General features: G+C 40.5%; 2 protein-coding genes across 2 annotated transcripts in view; one reads left to right on the top strand and one right to left on the bottom strand.

Annotated features, from left to right (window-relative positions):
• LOC103359192 (collagen alpha-4(IV) chain-like) overlaps window positions 1-12,818 on the bottom strand; it is a 25,908-nt gene extending 13,090 nt beyond the window's left edge. Inside the window, exons 1-19 of the mRNA XM_008284423.1 lie at window positions 12,778-12,818; window positions 11,495-11,537; window positions 7,524-7,595; window positions 6,426-6,560; window positions 6,158-6,202; window positions 5,509-5,625; window positions 3,791-3,856; window positions 3,597-3,632; window positions 3,227-3,262; window positions 3,092-3,133; window positions 2,822-2,935; window positions 2,684-2,728; window positions 2,542-2,610; window positions 2,413-2,457; window positions 2,273-2,326; window positions 1,845-1,908; window positions 1,204-1,302; window positions 865-1,026; window positions 445-534 (exon numbers count right to left, since the gene is read on the bottom strand). Of these exons, the coding sequence (XP_008282645.1) occupies window positions 445-534; window positions 865-1,026; window positions 1,204-1,302; window positions 1,845-1,908; window positions 2,273-2,326; window positions 2,413-2,457; window positions 2,542-2,610; window positions 2,684-2,728; window positions 2,822-2,935; window positions 3,092-3,133; window positions 3,227-3,262; window positions 3,597-3,632; window positions 3,791-3,856; window positions 5,509-5,625; window positions 6,158-6,202; window positions 6,426-6,560; window positions 7,524-7,595; window positions 11,495-11,537; window positions 12,778-12,818 (1,375 nt within the window). The remainder of the gene's footprint in view (window positions 1-444; window positions 535-864; window positions 1,027-1,203; window positions 1,303-1,844; window positions 1,909-2,272; window positions 2,327-2,412; window positions 2,458-2,541; window positions 2,611-2,683; window positions 2,729-2,821; window positions 2,936-3,091; window positions 3,134-3,226; window positions 3,263-3,596; window positions 3,633-3,790; window positions 3,857-5,508; window positions 5,626-6,157; window positions 6,203-6,425; window positions 6,561-7,523; window positions 7,596-11,494; window positions 11,538-12,777) is intronic.
• A 689-nt stretch (window positions 12,819-13,507) lies between these two features.
• LOC103359191 (collagen alpha-5(IV) chain-like) overlaps window positions 13,508-21,205 on the top strand; it is a 21,675-nt gene continuing 13,977 nt past the window's right edge. The window contains exons 1-16 of the mRNA XM_008284421.1: window positions 13,508-13,579; window positions 15,287-15,340; window positions 15,926-16,015; window positions 16,213-16,257; window positions 16,362-16,406; window positions 16,521-16,583; window positions 16,685-16,738; window positions 16,835-16,861; window positions 18,113-18,175; window positions 18,260-18,295; window positions 18,660-18,704; window positions 18,858-18,938; window positions 19,748-19,801; window positions 19,921-19,986; window positions 20,942-20,986; window positions 21,117-21,170. Coding sequence (XP_008282643.1) covers window positions 13,508-13,579; window positions 15,287-15,340; window positions 15,926-16,015; window positions 16,213-16,257; window positions 16,362-16,406; window positions 16,521-16,583; window positions 16,685-16,738; window positions 16,835-16,861; window positions 18,113-18,175; window positions 18,260-18,295; window positions 18,660-18,704; window positions 18,858-18,938; window positions 19,748-19,801; window positions 19,921-19,986; window positions 20,942-20,986; window positions 21,117-21,170 — 894 coding nt within the window. The remainder of the gene's footprint in view (window positions 13,580-15,286; window positions 15,341-15,925; window positions 16,016-16,212; window positions 16,258-16,361; window positions 16,407-16,520; window positions 16,584-16,684; window positions 16,739-16,834; window positions 16,862-18,112; window positions 18,176-18,259; window positions 18,296-18,659; window positions 18,705-18,857; window positions 18,939-19,747; window positions 19,802-19,920; window positions 19,987-20,941; window positions 20,987-21,116; window positions 21,171-21,205) is intronic.

Genomic DNA, 21,205 nt, shown 5'->3' with positions numbered 1-21,205 from the left:
GTACTATTATTTAATACCAAGTTTTGGTAATTTAACCTTTAAATTGCAGCTTAATGTTGCTGTGTCATTGTGATCTGTTCTAAATATCTGAATGGCACTGAGTGCACACTGTAGTCTGATTGCAGCTCAAATAAAGCAGCTACAGTTTCACTTTGAGGCATGCTTTTGGCTGTTTTTTCCTTTCTGAGAAAAGCAAAGTCTATGCTTTAATAGTATGAGACTTTGGATAAAGCCATCTTAAACAAATGTATCCATGCAAATAAGGTATTTCCAAAGAAGTTTAGGAGGAGAGATGGTATCGGTATCGGTATCGGCAGATACTCAAAGTTGAAATATCGGTATCGGTCCATCCCTAGTTATCACAAGTAGTTTTTTAGATTCTACAGCACCATTGTTCACAATCTTGGCTTGTGTGATTAATGTGCACAGATAATCACAGGTCACCTTTTATTCCTTTAAGGCCTTTGTTTCCAGGAAATCCTGGGGGTCCAGGATCACCAGGCTCCCCTGGGTAACCAGGCTCACATTCGTAGTCTATGGGGTCAACCAGGCAGAAATGTTAACCAACATAAGCTAAAAATGTCTGCAAGTGATAATTAATTAAAGACATATGTATGTGTTTTCATATATATGTGAAAAACTGAGTACAATTTTTTGAGATTGAAAATAATCCAAAAATTACCTCCACATCCTGATCAGATCCCATTATGGAATGATGGAGCCACACCATGTCCACACACAGACACACAAATCAGAATGTAAGTCTTCCTTCAAGTGAACATGTGTGAAAACTCCCAACATTATTCAAACAATTAGATTTGTAAGTCTTTAGTTGTGTGTGATATGCAGTGACAACAACCATACCTGGAGGACCTGCGGGGCCTATGACACCTTTGATTCCTGGGGGGCCTTTACGTCCCTTTGGCCCTGGAAATGGATCGATTTCAAAATTGGTGAACCTTCCTGGCTCTCCCTTGTAGCCCTTAGGACCAGTGGGGCCTGGTGGACCGGGCCTTCCTCCCCCATCTAGGAGAATGTAGGAGGTAATGTCAAGTAATGTAGGATCAAGACATAGAGTTTCCAACAATGAAAACACAGAACACTGATGGAGGAGAAAACAAAGGTTTTGGAGCAAGGCCTTGATTTATAGCCCTTATGGTCACAGCACTACATCTCTTGTGAAAGAGCTGAGACAACACTGACCTGTTGACCCTGGTGGACCAGGTGGACCAGGCATGCCCATGTTCCCAGGTTCCCCTGGGATTCCCTGTGGTCCTGGATATCCATGGTCACCTTTAGCACCTGCGAAATATAGACACAGAGCAAGGAAAGAGTCACAAATATGTGGTTATTCCCAAAGGAAATAATGGTTATTTATTATTTTTATGGAGAATTTGAACAATCAATTTACCAGCAAACTAGTCTATCATCAGTTTCACTTCACATGATTTTCTGCAAAAAGTATTGTCATTAGACTTTTTTTTTTTTTTTTTTGAGATAAGACTGATGGAAACATGCAAGAGGACAGTGTGAAAGTGGTTTGTGCTGCAGTAGTGGTTTGAGAAACTGCTTTAGAGCAAACCTGTCATTCATTTTAACTTTTTTTATTCTGTTGTGATTGACACAATTAACACAGACCACAACTTGGAATTAAACATCACATTTCTTTCAGCCCCCCAGTGTGTGAGTGTAAACATCCTACTGGACTGTAAAGCCATATGCATAATTCAGAAAGCAGTTTCATGATTAGATTTCATATTTAAAAAAAATAGAATAGAACAGTGCTACCAGCGCCACACATGGCTCAACCAGTGAACAGAGTGTTGTTGCTGCTGTGGTCTCACCTCTCGCATCACTTCCGTTGTGATAGATGGTGCGACCAGGGAGACCTTGATCTCCTGGATAACCCTGTTGGATGCAAGGACATGGATGTGGAAACCATTGTTAGAAATACAAAATGATCCTGACGTACAAAGGTGAGAAGAGTGACCAAGTATTAAATGTAACAGCTCCACCGAGTAACCACTAGAGGGCAGCAGACAAAGTAGGATCGCTCTTCTTCATTTTCTTCACATACTTACAAAACCTCAAACCATAAGTAGAATAAGCATGTTTGCAAAGATGCCAACAAGCAAGATTTTTTCCCTCTCAGGAGTCATTCTGGTTTTAACTATGATGGAATATTTTCCAGAAATCTATTTGCACCAAACACAAGCTCTCTAATGTATTTATATTACAATGCACATCCATTAGATGTTCAAACAAACCTCACCTTTGGTCCAGATCTTCCAAAGAGACCCGGAAGTCCTTTTTCTCCACGGTAGCCCTGAAAATGTATCAGTGTATTTAACCCAAAAACAGATGTCTAAGTATAGCCACGTAAGCAACAATTTAATAATATAACGTGCTTACCTCAGGTCCAGTTTCTCCATCCCTACCAAGATATCCTGGAAGACCCTAGAGATGGGAATAATGAACTGAAAAACATGGCACGCATGTGTTCGTCTGACGAGACGGTGCTGTCGGATACAATTGACCTACCCGAATTCCAGGAAATCCAGGGATTCCTTGCTCTCCTTTAATTCCTGGAGTATAGTAGTCACCTCCACCCTGACCAGAAGAAAAATCATTTATTTTTCTCTTTCTCTCAGAAACACTTGTAGAATAACAGAAACAAACTCACATCTCTGCCCTTTGGTCCACATGGTCCAGCACGACCTTTGTCTCCCTGAGAAGCAAAAAAAAAGATAGCAATGTGGGAGGAAATAAGTCAGCATAGAGAAGTAGGAAGGATTAAGTATATTTAAATGGCTGCTCTGACATATGCAGAAGACGAGGGCGCTGCTTTCACCTTGTAACCTTTAGGTGGAAGAATTTCTGGAGGCGGTATTATGATTTCCTCTGCTCCTTGTGGACCAGGTGGGCCCTGTTCACCCTGAAATACAAAAGTTGAAGAAGTGAATGTATTGTTGTGTATTATGCATCCATAAGTATGTGCATACCCACCACACATACACATGCACACACACACCCATAGACACAGCATTAAAGCTTAGTGCATCGCTGCCAAAGGTCCACAAAGGTATCTTACATTGTCACCTTTGTCGCCTGCCAGTGATCCTCCAGGGTCACCCTGCACAAGATCCAAAAGTTTAATAAAGACTTGGCTTTTCATGTGAATGTGTTATAGCATGCACTGGTCAACACTGGGAAGCAGGTGACTCACCCGTGGTCCTCTCAGACCTTGAGGTCCTCCATACCCCTAAATGGAATCACATATACACAAGTTAGTGGTTAATGCATAGTCGTATATGGTCTTACAGTTTATTTTATATGAGTACAAATGGTTATTTATTTATTTATTTTACCTCAGACCCAGGAAATCCAGGAAGGCCACTTTGGCCTTTAGGTCCACTGTGTCCACGTCTTCCCTGAGTTTAAAATCAAAACCACTTGTTAAACACAGTGAATTTAAAGCTATGTCATGGTAACTGCAAACAAAAGGAGATCATTTAAAATGTTTAATGCCTGTTTCATTTATTTGCATTGTATCATAAAGAAGCATTGTGGTGTCATAGTGTGACTGAAGCACATACGGGCAGTCCAGGTTCCCCATCTCTCCCACGGTCGCCCTGTGAAGCGAAATACGGAAGACGAGAAATGACGGTAAGATTTTTACAGATGTAAAGTGTTAGAGGTAATTATGGAACCACACAAACAGGATGGGCTTTTGACTTTAATAAAGTCCAACTTGTAACAATCTGAACTTCTCCACTTTAGAAGAACTTACAGGAAGTCCTGGAAGGGTGGTACCATATAGAGGTTCTCCTTTAATTCCTTTAGGTCCAGGGAATCCCTAACAAGAAGACACAGCAAAGGCTCACATCAGACACTTATTGAATACTAAGTAACAGGGGGAAAGAGACCAGGTACTGTATTTGCATTATTTCCACAAAACACTTGTCTGACAGAAAATTCATACATCAAAACATGGTAAAACCCAAACATCTGGACATAAATGCCAATCAAACCTCCCAAACCCAGTCTCCCTTTTTACATTTAAAGACTTTGAACTTCTAAGTGCATGTAGGCTGAGGGCTGTTGGTACATGAAGGTACAAACTTTTCTACACTATTCTGCACCCTTTCTGTGAATCTGCAGACTTCCCAAAAGGACTTGCACACAGCTCTCAGCATAACTGGTGATGTATATATATGGCTGTCTCACTCCTGACAAATTGTGCACAAACCAAAAACGGATGCACTCGATAGAAATCTGCTGTATGCGACAACATCTGGCTGCTTCCTGTTGGAGTTATTTATTGCACATTTGTAGAGTTGTTTATCTTTTCAGTCAAACATCAGCAAAGAATTTACAGAAGTCACAACTTTTGGTCGTTTGATAAAGTGTACAAACAGTGTAACACCACAAGCAGGGAGTAATCAACAGAGCAGCAATTTTTTGTTTTCGATTTTAAATGGTGACATTTTCTAGCAATGATGGGCTGCAGGTGGTTAGCACTGTTGCCTCGCAGCAAGAAGGTCACTGATTCGTGTCCCAGTGAGGGCACTGGGATCTTTCTGCGTGGAGTTTACATGTTCTCCCCGTGCAGCATGGGTTCTCTCCGGGTTCTCCGGCTTCCTCCCACACAGTCCAAAAACATGTTGAGGTTAATTGGTGATTCTAAATTGTCCATAGGTGTGAATGTGAGTGTGCTTGGTTGTCTGTCTCTAAGTGTAGCCCTGTGATAGACTGGTGACCTGTCCAGGGTGTCTCCTGCCTTCACCCTAAGTCGGCTGGGATAGACTCCAGCCCCCCCGCGACCCTAGTGAGGATTAAGTGGTGTATAGATAATGGATGGATGGATGGATTTTCTAGCAATGCCTTCTAGAAATGTCTTCTTTGTTATATCATTTGGAATCCTCACAAACCCACACACTCCATCACGACGTCTGTGATGTCAGTTAAGGTGAGGGTTTAGTGCTCAGGCCTGAAGGAGGGTTTGGGCCAATATTTCTCTGCCTATACAAAGATCTGGGGTTATGCAGGGACATGGATGTGATTATTGTAAGTAACCGATGTTGCCTCGCTTTAGTCGAGCCATCTGACCAATCTGAGCAGCCTGAGCTTTTGAGAGGGGGACCTTAAAGAGACAGGATCTGGAACTGAGTGTTTCAGACAGAAGGTGAGCAGAGATCCTGCAGCAATGTACAGTATGAGAAAAAGAACGTGTGTTTTTTACTTTAAAGCAAGTAAACATTTTTTTCAGTCCCAAAAAATTAAATGCTGGAAGAACATCTGAAAGTCTGTCTCTAAGTGTGGCCCTGCGATGGACTGACGACCTGTCCAGGGTGTCCCCTGCCTTCGCCCTAAGTCGGCTGGGATAGACTCCAGGCCCCCCGTGACTCTAGTGAGGATTAAGCGGTGTATAGATGATGGATGGAAGAACATCTGAAAGTCTCACCATTGACTGAAGAACTAAAACATCAGAACAGGTGTTTGACTCACCGGCGGCCCATGGATACCATCCAAACCGGGAAAACCAGGGACTCCTGGAAGACCCCTTGTCCCATTACAGCCATCCACTCCTACTGCACCAGGCTCCCCACCTGCCCCTGGGTGACCCTAAACATTAAACATTAGTCTTGGTTAACAGTGTAGAGAAGGTAACAGCTGTTGTCTTGCTAACTTTAACTTTAAAAAAACAAAGGAATTCATAGCTTCAGCTCAACATTTCATAATTATATATATCAGTGGAAATGGCCAGCTTTTGTTAATTCACATAAAACAGTTGACTAGTAAATCAATGAGCTGAGCCAGGCTGATGTTCACAGTGCGCCTCAAAAGTGTCCACTAGAGGGCGCAGCGGCTGCACGTTTCAAACCAGTGCACCATTTCAGATGCAGGCAGTTGCACACCTGGGAACACTACATGGCACATTCACAAACAGAAGAGTGTCTGCAATCAAAGCTATAATCCAAACTCCTCTTGAAAGAAAAAATAAGTGAGAAGCATCTCAGATCCACATGAAGGAGTTCAAAGTTTGGGCAATTGGGGCAATTCCTCCAGAGTGTTATTCAGCTTTAATTATGACTGCCACGGTGAGCTGTCTTTTTCTCATTTGCAAGTGAATATACAACAACAGTAGTTTACTTACAGGCAAACCGCTGTCACCGGGAAAACCAGGAGCACCAGTCGAGCCCTGAAATGAAAAAAAGTGGGCACGTGTTATTAATTGCAAGGTTAGATTGTGCTATCCACTGTCACTCTCTTTATCGCTTTCATTGGCAAATGATCATTTAAATATGTTTATTATTGCACAGTAACATTTCTTGATAATGATGAACTGTATATGTGCGTGTAGCTGCTGCCTTGATTTCCTGGAATGTTTCTGACACAACATGCTCGTGAACATGAACACTAACGCGGTCTCCTTTGGGCCCCTCTGGGCCATATGATCCTGCCATTCCCATCCTGCCTTTATCTCCAGGTCGTCCTGCACGTCCCCACGGTCCCATAGATCCTCGTGGACCTCGCTCCCCTGCCCTACCTGGAGCTCCCTACAAAGCAAAAAAATACCGTTAAAAATATTGACATCTTTCCCAAACACCAGTAACGTTATGATGGCTTTCACTGAGCATAAAAATAATGTCAGCAGTCAAAATGTACAGCACTTTTTTTTATTGTGGATTTCTTGCTTATCGCTCCTGGTGAACCATCTGAACTCCAAAACTCTCCAGCAGGATTGAAAGGACATGTTTTCTTTTCTTTTTTTTTTTTAATGCCAAGATTACATCATATATCAGAGCTAGAAATGGTAAAAAGAATTGTTGGATTTTCAACTTTCCAAATGTCCTTGAAGTGCCTGAAGTAACATGTGACGCATTAGCAAAACCTAACCAGCCTAAAATTGTGATATTTTATCAAAACGCTTTTTTTCTGTGTATCTCATTCAAAAAAAAAAAGCCAAAGATGAACTGTTGTCACAAGTTAGAGTCTGTAAATGTGAAAAATGCACCTCATTGCACTCTTGAAGCGACTCAGCTGTGACTGATGTTCATGTGACAAACATTTTGGGACTTTCTGGCTGAACTGGGCTGAACTGCAGGCAGTGTTCACACAGAGCAGATAGGAAACGAGTACGGGAACATGTGAGGGCCCTTGGAAAAATGTTTGTTCCAGGGTTTCTCCAATTTTTGTAAAATAAACAATCCAAAATCTTTTTATTGATTTATGACATTTTAATGTTGTCATACTGCACAAAGCACTATTTCAGTTCTCTCCACTTCTGGACATAGTTGTGCTGATTTGTATTAGAGGTGCATTACAATAAAAAAAACATATACCCACAGTAAATAAAAATGCAACAGGAGCAAACTTATTGGGGTTCAGACACAAAACAGATGAACAAGATAAAAACCGTCTGTATGATATTTTGGTACTCAAAGAAAAATGAGGTCAAAATGTGAGAGGATCAGACGTTACTATTTGGAGAGCAGTTCATGAGATGAAGAAGTTCATACCCGAGCACCTTTGGCAGGAAGACACTGACACACAGAGCAGTCTCTACCGTCACACGGGCCGTCGATGCCTCCCTGGAATCACAAGCACAGAGCAGATGACGGCGAGGACCCGGCATCAGCAGCTGGATCATACGAGGCTGCATTTTGGGTTTATTTGCCATTCCTGAATATTTAACAGCTTTGAGAATCAGTCTTGAGAACCAACAGATTTCCCCTGTGGAGACTTGATAGTCCTGATTAGAAAGCTTCAAACAAATCACAGTTCCCATATAGACTTGGGTAAATAATGAGCGCTCTGACCTTGATGAGAATTATTTCTGTAATGTATTGACATTGTGCTGAAAAGCCAACTCTGCGAGTCCACACCTCCGGATGCAAAGTGTTCCCATCGATGTGTGTGTGTGTGTGTGTGTGTGTGCATGTGTGTGTGTGTGTGTGTGTGTGTTTCGGTTCTGGAAGTTTCTCTCTGCAGAGATATCTGTGTCGTAAACATTTAGTCGTGTTTTCTCAAAGCCTACTAAATATTTAGAGGACTCTGTGCTGGTGCTATTGACCTTAGCTGCACATGTGTTGATAAACCTGTCCTACTGTGTGCTTCGGTCCAAACCTTCGTGGGAATCTTTCCATCAGTCAGGACAAAGCAACAAACAGTTTGTTCAGTCTTCAGTGGCCTGCTGAGCTTCGGTGCATTGGCCAAATTGGAAAATTACAGCGAGGAGGGAAAACACCAGTAGGTCTCCATTGCTACACATCAAACTGGCCAAACAATTAGAAAAAAAAGAAATGAAAGCTCGAGGACAGCAGCAACCCCTTGAGTCTATAATAATATTGTAATGTCTTTCTTCAATTTAGGTCCAGCTGTATGCCTGTCAGACTAATTTAAATAATAAATGTCTGTATTAACATATAATTATTTGTATATCATTAATATAATATATATATATGTGTGTGTGTGTGTGTGTGTGTGTGTGTGTGTGTGTGTGTGTGTGTGTGCGCGCTTAACAAATTTTTTAGACTACCTGTCTAATTTGTTAAATGCTGTTAAACACTTTTTTATATCCAAATTAGAGGCCGCTCCCTGGGCTTCCCTGAGAAGTCAGACATTAATCAAGTGTAACATTCAACCACTGAAATGAATTTTTCTGTTAAGAATGCAAGTAAATAATAATGATTTGGCATCTTACACAAGAAATAATAATGTGCTGTACTATTTTTTTTTCTATTTACATTTAAAAATTCATGGATACCAAAAAATAATCACAGTTTGGAATTAAAAATATCATTTCTGCTTCTACATACTGGTGTATTAACCATTACAGAAACTTGAAAACAAAAGGATTTGGGTAGTTACCAATGCTGTTAATTTAGGGTATAAACCTTACACTGGGTGGGTGGTGGTTTCATAAATTTGTTAAGCACTGTATGTATAGTAAAATATATAAAATATAAATATTTGTATATGTTGTGTCAGCCAGCTGCCCTGCTGTGCTTGGTTACAGTTGCTAGGCTGTGATTGGTCAATCAGTCTGGCCTTTATAGGACCGTATAAGGAAGTGTAGTTTAAACTCCATCAAACATTACAGTACATTATTTTAATAGCATAATTACCTGTCTGCGTACTATACGTCATCCAGCGGAACAAAGTGGGATTTATTTGGTTTGTATGCACGTCGTGCAGTTGCACATTTGCAATAACATCACAAACGTGGTTTAGCATGCTAGCTCTGTTATGCTATCTCTGTTACGCTATCTCTGCTATGCTAGCTCTGCTATGCTAGCTCTGCGATGCTAGCTCTGCTATGCTAGCTCCAGATGTGTTTATTTCCTGCTAATGTGTCCTGCTAATTTTATTCAGAATATTTCTAGAATTTAGCAACACATTTCAACACAAATACCAATTACTATACTTTTTTTTAAAGTTTGCTAGTAGCCCTTCTTCTTCTTCTTTTTTTTTTTTTTGGCTAACATAGAAATTTACAATACTGTGTTGAATAAGCCAAATTATACTAACTAGCATTACAAATATCTAAATAAATGAAAATGTTGTTGATACACTAGATAAAGGAATGTAATTACAGACAATGTCCAAGTTGAAGCTGCTGCTGTAAACAAGTGGAAAAGATATAAAATCAGATTGTGTTGTAGTTTTCTCCAGCTCCTGCAGTCTAATATAACTGATGCATACTGTTTACTTAACCTTGCATTATGCGGTTTATGTCACGGTTTTGGCATTTCTGAATGATAATGTTACAGCTATGCACCGAGCCGACTCGACCGTAAGACCACCGGGTCCAGTTCATCGGTTCAGCTCCAGTGGCATCTGTGTACAGAACACCAAACAGTTCTGTGCGCTTTTCAGGAAAATGTAAGTGCTGCAGACATAATGTCAACACATATGGAGCTAAACATTCAGTCCCCAGGTGCATCAAGCACCTCAGGACCATTTGCTGGCTTAATAGGAACTAAACTTCTTGTGGTGTTTAAGTTAGGTTTGGGACAACATACGATGTGACATAAACATAGGATGTGCCGTATAAGAAGTTTCATACACACAGTGATATGAAGTTCACTGACCACCGGCTGTGATTGTTTTCTACTAATGTTTGAGACATGGTGGCCTAAACCCCTGGCTTCTTTAACAGCAGCAGCAGCAACGGTGGTGTTCACAACAAACTAAGTGTAGTTAAACTTTGCATGATACATTTCACAAAACGCAAAGCTGAACCACGGTGGTCCGGTATGTGCCGCTAAAGTGTTGACTAATAGGTTTTACAGATGTTCTGGCGTCGCTTTTCAGGACTGCATAGTTCTAATGTGTTTTTGAGTTGATTGGACGTGTTTAAAATTGTGGAAACACACACTGAAGGTGAGTGACTTGCTGTATCTGGTCACAAGTGTGCATAGTGTAAAAAAAAAAAGAAAAGCAATATGAACAGTTATGAGCATTAACAATACATATTTGACATCTTTTTGTGTAGTGCAGTTTAATGGAGCATCTTTAGAAAGTGTCAAAATGTGCCGTAGTAACGTGCCAACAGACACAAAGTAGAGCAGTAGCTACTATGTGAAGTTAGATGACTGTCAAATGCCTTGAGATGTCGGTGTTGACAAATGGTGCTACATGAATACAGCTGAAATGAATTGGATTGAATGCTTAAGACATTTATTGCACCACTGACACATGATGGCAAATTATTTTCAGTGCTATTGTACTGTAATGCGGGTACAAATCATGTCCAACACAGCCTTAAATCTGTCCTAAAGTGAAACATATTTTTTTATTTGAGACCTTCTTAGTCTAATTCAGTGCATGTATTGTTACATTGGAGGTAATCTGACATTTATCAATAAAAATAAAAATAAAAAACTACAGCAAGGAGAGCACACTTTATGTTGCTGTTTTCTGAATACTGCTTTGACTACCAGCAGTGGAGGAAACATTTGAATCTTACTTAAGTAAAAGAAATGGAGCCGCAATTTTAAAAAATTCACAGTTACAAGTCAAATTTCTTGCCCTAAAACCTCAGTGAAGGAAAATATGTCTTAAGTATTATCAGCAAAAAGTGCTTAAAGTAACTATTCATTACATACCAAAGTGTCAAAAGCTGTTTTTATATACTTTACTATTGAATTATTTTTACTGATGCACTAACATGCAAGCAGCATGACTGAGGTACCCCTGATTTAATTCACTTTACATACTCAGGTGGCTTAATTTACCGCATAACAATCATTATTGTTATTTGTTATAATTGAATCCGTTTTTTAAAATCCTAAAATGCTGTTAAGTTACTGCAGCTGTGAGGGAAAAAAGACATAAAGAATAATATCTGGAACTGAAATATAGTGGAGCCAAAGCAGAACACTGAATGAAATCCAAACTAAAGTGAAATGTATGTGTTTGTATGCTGTGTAAATGTTTTAATTTGTCATTTTACAGCAATAATTAGAATTAAAAAGAAAAGTCTTACTGCACTGAGCTGCTGCACAAACAGGACCAGGGCAAGGGTCCACCTGTGAACACAACAGCGGTAACAGATTAACTTTGGCAGCTACTAATTGGCTTTAAAAAGCCGCATAGAGACCCCGATTGAGTGCAGCGTGATCTAAAATGCTACCACTACTCATAACCTTTACGATTTATGAAAATGAAATCAGGCAAGGACAGTTTGTCGTGCACGTTAGCTCGTGGCATGTCGTTCCTCTTGCATGCGGGAGAGCAAATCTCCACCAGCCAATTATAAGCATTAGAGAAGGAGAGCAGCAAGAATGATGTCTGACCAGTTTATTAGCACGCTGCACTTGACACATAAGTGTAAATGTGTACCTGTGTGTGTCTGCCTCAGTGTGATGGATGGCAGTTTTTTTGGTATACAAGCGCTTAGATGTGTTGAAAAGCTGCATAAACAAGCAAGAAGTGTGTTTGTCTTCACGTAAACAGACTCACTGGCCAAAGCAGGAAATGTGAATTCCATTGATGTTTGACACACATACCTCATAAATATTTAGCTAATTTTCAATGCAAAAGAGCTCATTGGTATTCAGATGTATTGCAGATCAGGGAAACATGTATTTTAAGTAATAAGCGCTATAGGTTTGCACTTACAGTCGTCCTCAAATGTATTCTTCCATTAAAGAAAAGGCAAAATTCACAACAGTCACTCAAATAGCTATAAACTGAAAAAAGTAATAATAAATAAAAATTTGCTAAATTCTAATTTAGTGAAATAAGACATTGCTTTTGAATTATGGTGGAAAAGAATAAATTTTTTTTTAAAAACTGTCCCCGACAAATTAGAGCACTTTGCTGATGAGCAGTGGGTCAAAATCCCTGTCAGCAGGTGCAGAAGTCTGATTGAGAGTTACAGAAAACACTTGATTCCAGTGATTGGCTCAAAATATTAGTTCAAGGGTCCCATCATTCTTGTTTTTGTTTTTTTTTTTTGTATATTTCTGTTGAACCCCAATTCAAAAGCAATGTCATGATTTTCATTAAATTTTTACGTATTATTACTTTTGTCAATTTCAACTTATTTCAGCTGTTTTTTTTCCTTCTTTAATGGGAGGATATAAATACATCTGAGGACGACTGCATATTATCAAAGCCCAGCCACAAGAAGTTATCATTTGTTGTCATCAGTAGTTGTCATTACAGATATACCAGAATGATAAAAAAAAAAAGAAAAAAAAAATCCATCTCATGTTGCTCATATTGATAACAACTTCTTATCAATGCTGTTGCAGTGGGACTCACCAGAGAGGGCACAAAGTCACAACAGTAGCCGAGGACTTCATGTCTCATTCATCAGTCTGCCTCCCAGGTAAGCGTTGGCCTCAGTGCTGCCACGTGTGGTGGATGGAAGGAAGCATGAAACAGCAAAAACACCTGTTAGCGAGTGGCCAGCTGATACTATGCGGCATTGAAAAACGGTATCCTTAGAGATCAGAAGCAGTACATGCAGCCATGGCGATTAAAATGCTGATGTCTTCCTATCCATTCATTTGCCAAAGGTTATCAATAAGTCCAACGTGCATGCAAATATCCACCACTCACCCAGATTCAGCAGCTCGAGTGAATTTTCGTGAAGACTTTAGTCCATCCCGAGCAGCATCATCATCTTCACATTCAAACTAATCTCCTGCCTCCATGTCAGTAAACACCAAACTTGCCACTGTTTGCAAAGAGCCGGAATGAGATGAGGAGAAGCGCTGTGACTCGGGTCGACCGCATCAGACCGCCTCCCTCCTCAAGGTCAAGTTCTCTGGGCTGTCCCGTCTATCAGCAGGACTCCAAAAACCCAAATGGAAAAGCTCGGATTTAACTAGTGCAATGACCTGGCATCGCCCTCCGAAGTACAGCAGCGGATGAGTGTGATGAGAAAGCTGGTTGCTGAAGAAAGCGCTCAAAAAAAAAAAAACAGGACTTTCATCACCCCTTGCGGTTTGACTCCTGAGCTCTTGATGTAAATGCAGCAAGAGAAGCCATGGGAAGGCCGGCGTTTGTATTTCCTCTGATCCTGTTTGCTGTGATGCTGATGGCGACCGAGGGAAAAGACGTAAGATGTTTCTGTTTCTTTATGGATGTATAGAAAGTACAGATTTATTCTAAGCAAACGCTGACGAGGCAGATGCTGTATTGGCTGTCTTCTGCTTTTTTATTTCACACACACGTGGGACAATATAACTTAGACTGCAGAACCTGTTGTGCTATAATATAATGTTTGATTGGTGAGCCCTGTGCAATAGGAAACAAACTGATTCTGTATCTAATAACGCTCCTACGCTTGTTTGTGACAGCAGCTTCGAGTTGGACGTTGTCGATGAATATTTCTTTTGCTCCATCCGGCGTATGAACAGCATTTGTTTAGATAATTCTTCATGCTGTTTAGCGCAACTTTGACTTTCTCTAGTCGTAGCTCTCCAAGAAGTAAAGCCACTAAATGTCACTTTGCTCCGCAGCGTGTGTAGTTCCTTTTGTGTACATTGTCGTTCATTCTTCACCGCTTTAACTTTTAATACACAACGCTGCGCTCTGTTTGGAACCGTCTCCTCTGTGCTTATCCAAAACATCTTGCATCCTGAAGTGATGTGGTGTCTGTTTGCACATTTAGCTCACTGTGTACAATATTCTCCAGTGAGCTATGTTGGTGGGCCTTCATGTGGTAGGTCAGGAATGGAGAGAAGGGAAGTACGGAGGTGTGAGAAAATTTCGCAGTCACAAAAAGGCCTCCGGCACTAGACGGAAAGGTTAGCGGAGACATTTCTGCATTAGTTAACATTTTCCTACCACTAAAAACTCTAGTCCGCATCACTAGATTGATAAGGGAACTAAAAAAAACTCAGCTTTTAGGACTGAAGGTCGTGAATGATGAGGGAACCTACATTCAACTCAGCTGCTGTTACAGCCGTGTTTTAGCACCAACATGCTTCTCCTGCATCTACAGGACAATGATTACGATCATGACAATTTATTTCATGCTTGATTATCATCTCATGTGCACAGGGAAATTGAATTCATCACAGTTAAAAGGCCACTGTATTAAATGAGCCAATAAGAACCAGTGTTCCAGCTTCAGCCGTGCACTCCGTGATGCAAAGGTGAATTGGAAATGCCATGCATCTCAAATAACTTCATTATATTAGCAGCTAATAGCCCATAGCTGATCTATTATGTTGCCTACAGACGACCCACTGTGCAGCTTACTGTTTTTTATTACTGTTGCTTCACTTTTTTTTTTTTAGTCTGTTAGCTTCAATGAACCTTTTCCTCTGCTGATAAGCAGCAACGTTTACAGCTTTCAAATTAAATGCCACTGTGCTGAATAGAGACACAAGAGGTCCTTAACACCGCAGAGTTATAGATGTTATTTAGGCAAATTGCTTCCATAAATTTTCCACAAATCCTCCACAAGTAAGCTTTGTCTCCTGAGCGAATAACAAAGTATTGATCGGCATAATGTTTGTGAAAGTGGCAACTGATCGTGCAACATTTTTGATCGCTCAAATTGCAAGCATTGCCTTCAGTGAATGTAGCCGGCAAGGTCAAAATCACCAAGAAAGAACACAGGAAAGCTTTGACGCCAGCAAGGTTATCGAGATTCAAGTGAAATAACACATGCAGTTCAGCTTGATTTGTTTCCTGTAATATGCAGTATGTATGTGCAATGTGGTTAATGGCTGTTAAAATCTAACATAGTGATTGATACCACAGAGTAAAATGTTTGACAACTGGACAATTTCTTTTTTTTTCTTTCTTTTTTTAGTGTGTATGCAATGGAAAATCAAGATGTCACTGTGCAGGAGTAAAAGGCAACAGGGTAAGTGGATGGCTTACATTCTGTTTAAACAGTCAAATCCATCGGGTTTGGGGGATTTTTAATGAATGAATTCTTCCTATTGCAGTTTTAAAGCAACTTTTTCTCACATCATTTTCACAATAAAGTAGTTACTTTAATTTTTCAAGATCTTATTTTTCACTATGACTTTGTTTCGCTGTGGATTCTGCCCAGAAGGAGTAAAAGACATGAAATCTTTGAAACTTTATGACTCAGCAATAGTCTGCATAAAGACTTGTGATGGTATATATTCAGGTATTTGACTAATATTTCATGCACAGTGCAATTATGAAGATCTACTCATTTAAAATGCATGGCAATGAGAAAATTATATTAAATTAATTTTTACAGTTTGTGTATCCAGTTATACTTACACACATGCAAATATAATTTAATTTATTGTCTTAAAGCTGGGAAAATGATATGAATGTTTGCCAACGTGGCTGAAGATTTGATTATAGTAGTGATACTTTAAAATGTATGGATCAGTATTTACAGATAAAATATGGTAAAAGTTCTATTTTTTGTGGTTTGTCTGCTCTCAAACACATCAATCCCCACTTGCAGGGGGACAAAGGTTTTCCAGGAGATGCGGGTCCTCCAGGGGTAGAAGGCCGTCCAGGATCAGCCGGTCCTGCTGGGCCGATGGGACCAAAGGTTCAATTTAATCCGAGCTCTTGTGCCCTCTTCCTCATTCTGTATCTTCAATCTAAATCCAATTCCCATGGTGTCAAATTGTGACTGTGATAAACTGCGCTTTCTTGTGTACCTAGACACTTTTATTTGTGCTTATACACGTCTATATACATCTCAGTAGATCACCGAGATTAATTATAGGATGCACTCTTTGACAGGGCAGCACTGGGCCGGATGGACCCGCGGGACCAAAAGGAGATCCGGTAACATGACTGTGCTATCCGAGCTAGTGTCTGTGGGGTTATCGTTGAATTTTCAGTCTTTAACACTTGAATTTGTGCTGTTTTTTTTGCTTCTATCATGGCAGGGACTTGAAGGCAAAGAGGGATTTGCTGGGTCTCACGGCTTACCGGTGAGTTGTTTTACTCTCTTACAGTGTACACATGTTCATCCTGAGATTTATCTATTGTGTGTTCAGGAAGATGTGTTGGTTTCTTTTTGACCTTCTTCTTATATTCTCTTACAGGGTCTCCCAGGCTTACAGGGGCCTCCAGGTCATCCAGGGGCCCCAGGCTGCAATGGAACAGACGTAAGAAGATATTACACATCAACAGTGTTATCTGTAATCATTGGCGCACATATTTTTGAAAGAGTTGGCATTAATGTTTTGAACACATTACCTGCTTATAGGGAGATGTTGGACTTCCTGGTATTCCTGGGGCCTATGGTCTTGATGGGAATCCAGTAAGTACTTGGTGCACAAATACAGTATTGTGGCTGCACCTTTCATAAATGTCAGTCTTTTGTTTTGTGGTGCCATCTTCTTCTTTTATTTTACAGGGTTCACCAGGGCTGCCTGGACCTAAGGTAAAAAAGAAAAAAAAATACAAAAGATAGACAAGAAATTAGTTCATTCCTAGTTAATTATCAGGATGGAGGCTCTTGAGAATAGTTTGTTTGAAGACAAGTTTTACTGTCATACACGTGGCCTTTTCAAAGCATATGCATCATGTGCTGTACTTATTTTATTTTATTTATTGTGGGTGTAACTGCAGGATTGCTCAGCAGTGTCTGTCTTATAAGAAGCCAGACAGCAATATTCTTACTCACCATGAAAAAAATAGCATGATGCTGCACAAACAGTCGCCCCCTTCCCCAAACTCCCCGAGCTCATTTTGTTCCTCGTCCATGTGAGACCGATAACTTGTTTAAAGATTTTTCTTTGTTTGTCTTTTCATTGATCACGTCCGTCCTTCCATTTTTATCTGCAACGAGAAATGTGTTAATTCTCAAAGCTAATTATCAGAACGAGGACTCTCGAGGGCAGTTAATGTTTATCTGACGGAGCAAGAACGCTTGCGTTAAGGTTTACGACAGTGTGCGTGAACCGGCCTTCTGAAGGCATCGGCGAGTAAGATTTATCGTGATTGTAATCAAGATGACAATCGCAGGCTTCGTCCTGATGCGTGCGTCAATAGGCTCTGTAGATGCAGTCACCTCTGTGTGTCTGCGGACAGACAATTTGCATTAACCGGCCGGCTCGTGTGACAGTAGCTCAAACATGTCTTAGTTAAGGACGTGAAAAGGTTGCACTTTTCCAACTTCTTGATAGGAAGTCCTGTTCTCCCCACTTATGAGCTTAAGAGTCAACTTGTGACCACATGAAGCTCTAAACATGTCTTTTCATGGATGATTTAAATAAACTTTGTCCCTTTCGCTTGTTAAATCCTTTTTGAAGCTGACATCTATGTGGAAAAAAGAAAAAAAAGTCTAGAAACTACAAGTAGCTGTTGTAATTCTGCGCACATGCATGTGACACATAAAGTGATGGAGTCTACAGAGTGCAGCTTTGAACTAGATTCACAGTCCACAACCATGAAGTTTTATTCCATCTTTCTGGCTTCTGACAGGGTGAATCTTTGGTATCAGCTTATTCACGACCCGGACCTCCTGGGCCGCCTGGAATAGATGGAATTCCGGTAACTTTTTTACGGTGTTTTCCATTGTAGTTAAAGATGCCTTCCATGAAGTAGAGATACAACAAGTAGTACTAGTTTATAACGTATTTCTACAGTTACAGTTTCTACAGTGCTTACAATGATTTTCTTTGAATTTTAGGGAGACGGAGGTTTCCCTGGAGATCAAGGACCACAAGGGGACCCTGGAATACGTGGATCTGACGTGAGTGAAGCTTTGCACAGAGTACATATAACACGAAGTAAGGGTGTGATACTTGGTATAAGTGTCTGTATTCTTTATGCATAGGGGTATCCTGGTCAACCAGGGCCTCGAGGATCTAAGGTAATGCCTCTGAATGTTCTCTCTGGTTATGCGTGTCCATGCTAAAAAGCTTATGTTGTGATAATGTGTATTACTGAGTAAAACCACATCTGCAGGGCTTCTGCTTTGGTCTGACTCTCTGGCTATCAGTCATCACAGCACATGGGAAAGTTTGATTACCACAACTGTTTAGCCAATCAGTAATCAATAAAACCTGTATATCTACAAGCACTACCATCTTCCAGTTACTCATGAAACTGATCACAGACAATGAATGGAAGGGACTGCATTACACTGTTGGTAGTTGAAAAATTAGGAATTGGAAAAGGAGTTTTTGAAATCTGATTATTTCTACAACTAAGTTACAAATCCATCCATCCTGCAGGGTCAAGAAGGCACAAGTGGTGTCCCAGGACCTCGAGGACTAAAGGTAGTCTACATTTTTTTGAAAGGCACAGTTATGCATTTCATCAAAAAGGAGAAGAATAAGTGACATTGTGCTGTATTTGTTTCTGACCACTTCTGTTATAGCGTCTGTATTATGTCTTATTTTTGATTGAACATCTTCGTTTGTTTGATGTAGGGCAGAAAGGGCCTAGTGGGCCCACCGGGGCCGCCAGGTCGGATTAAGGAGTATCTGACAGAGAGTCTAGCCGTGTTAAAGGTACAGTAATGATAGCAATTACATATTCCACATCGTGACGTTTCCTGCATGAAAACGGTAAAGACAACGTTACAGTTGAAAGCTCATTTGAGACAATCCAGGTGCATTGGATGCAACACATTCCTCACCGTTGCTTGTAGTTTCACACATCAAAATTAAACATAAACCCAGCGGAATCACACCTCAGTAGCTGGACACTGGCCAAGTTTTGCAGCGGCTGATTGAACAGCAGGCTTTTCACACAGCCTCCGTGTGGTCGAGGTTAAAAACACTGGCAAGGCTACAAAGCGAAAGCAGAAGAAGATAAAGACGGAACACATTTGCTGAGAGAGAGAGACGCTGTTGACAAATGGATCTAAAACAAAATCAACATCAAAATGCTCATTTTATTAGAAACTCACTACATTATAGCTTGATGGTGGTAAAACTATGGAGTAAAGGTCACGGGGTCACCAAATCTGGAACACATAAAGCCAGTGTGACAAATAGTTGAACTATAACAACATGTTTGAGACCAAAGTGTTGGCAAGGCAGCAAGTAAGTAAAATCTGTTATGTGTAGCACCTTCCTCGATGAAATATGTTTTACTATTAAAGATGCATGAAAGAAAGAGCAAAGAAAGACACTGTATAAGCATAATAAATGGAGATACAGTGTTTTAAAAGAATATTACTCAGACTCAAGTCTAATACGCAGGGCCTTGAGCGGCTCCTTGATGGTATCTAGAGTTTCTTTACCCCAGCAGACTGACAGGCAAGAAATGTTACTGCAAATACTACACCATGACCTGAGGTTTATTTCTTATTCAGGGTGAAAAGGGACATCAAGGAGATTACGGCGAAAAAGGCTGCAGGGGTGAAACAGTGAGTTCCTCTTTAAAATTCACACCACAGACACTCTCTGATCTGGCCATTTGAACATTTAGACATTTTAAAATGAATGCACTTTTCTGATTCTTGTCCTTATTTCAATCTGTCACCAGGGACACCCTGGCTATGGCATTTTTTCCAAAGGAGCAAAGGGAGACAAAGGACTTCAGGGTCCAGAAGTAAGAAACAACATTTGATTTCTTCCAGTCATGCCGGCCTTTGAACCACCCCCATCTGATTGTGCATGCAGCACATATTACCTGCGGTGTTTCTTGACTGTTGCACCATATCGTTCTCTCTCTGAAGCATCTCACTTTGCATCGAGGGCCTACAAGTTATACTTTAGCTCAAGAAAGAGGACGATCAGCAGAGGGCAGCGATGCAACATTACGCTCAATGTGCCATTAAAGAGAAGAAGGAAGGGAAACAAAAGAAGACCTTTAAAATTAATCTATATCCGTCATGCCTCTGCCAGAGCAGCAACAGCGAGACAGCATCCATCCAAATTAAACTGCACAGTATAATCATAAAACCACCTTGATGCTCTTCTTCTGACCCACAGCAGTAAAAACAGGAGGACCAACAGCAGCTGCTTTGAGACTAGAAAAAAAATTAAGCTTTGGTGCTATTTAAGAATTTTAACCTGATTCCACAGTCAGGTGGATGCAGCATTGCAATGCTTGAGAGTGCTCTTAAAAAAAAAAAAAAAAAAGCCAGCTTGGTTGCGATCAGTCTGACCTCCTTCTCTATCACTATATCTGCTGTTTCTCAGAAATCGGTGCATCAAACACACCCGACATGACTGAGAATTTGAAATCTTAGTCTGACCTGATGTTATTGCGTTTAATCCCCGAAGATGCAAAGCAGTATTCCACAATGTCCCACGGTGCAGAACAGACTTTGGAGGGGACTCTATCCTTTTAGATGGAGCCAGAATTTTCTTTGAAGGCCAATTTTACTGCTTTTAATTTACATTAAGGCAACAAGGACATCTCAACTGCAGTCTGACTGAAACCATGGCCCTGCTCATCGTGTCTTTTTGCTATTTGCATGCAAAACCAAAAATAACTTGTTAAAGAAAAAAAATGGTTAAACTACAGTTACTCTTAAATTGTAACTTAACTTTCCTTACAGGGAAAGCCGGGGAAGGATGGAGATCCTGGACAACACGGAACTAGGGTATGCTACTACTATGAGTGTGTATGCAGTACGGAAAGTCATTGTGTTGTGTGTGCATGGTGTCTGTGTGTGTGTGTGTGTGTTTGCGTATTTACTGCGTGGCTTTTGAACACATCATAGTTCTGTTTAGGGAAGACCTGGACCCAGAGGTGACTCAGGATATCCAGGGGCACCAGGAGCACTGGTCAGTCATCCTATCTATCTATCTATCTATCTATC

The sequence above is a fragment of the Stegastes partitus genome, unplaced genomic scaffold (assembly GCF_000690725.1).
Source record: "Stegastes partitus isolate 25-593 unplaced genomic scaffold, Stegastes_partitus-1.0.2 Scaffold358, whole genome shotgun sequence".
NCBI classification, from domain to species: domain Eukaryota; kingdom Metazoa; phylum Chordata; class Actinopteri; family Pomacentridae; genus Stegastes; species Stegastes partitus.
Note: the sequence above shows the minus strand (reverse complement) of the source record. Positions and strands in the feature narration are given on the sequence as shown.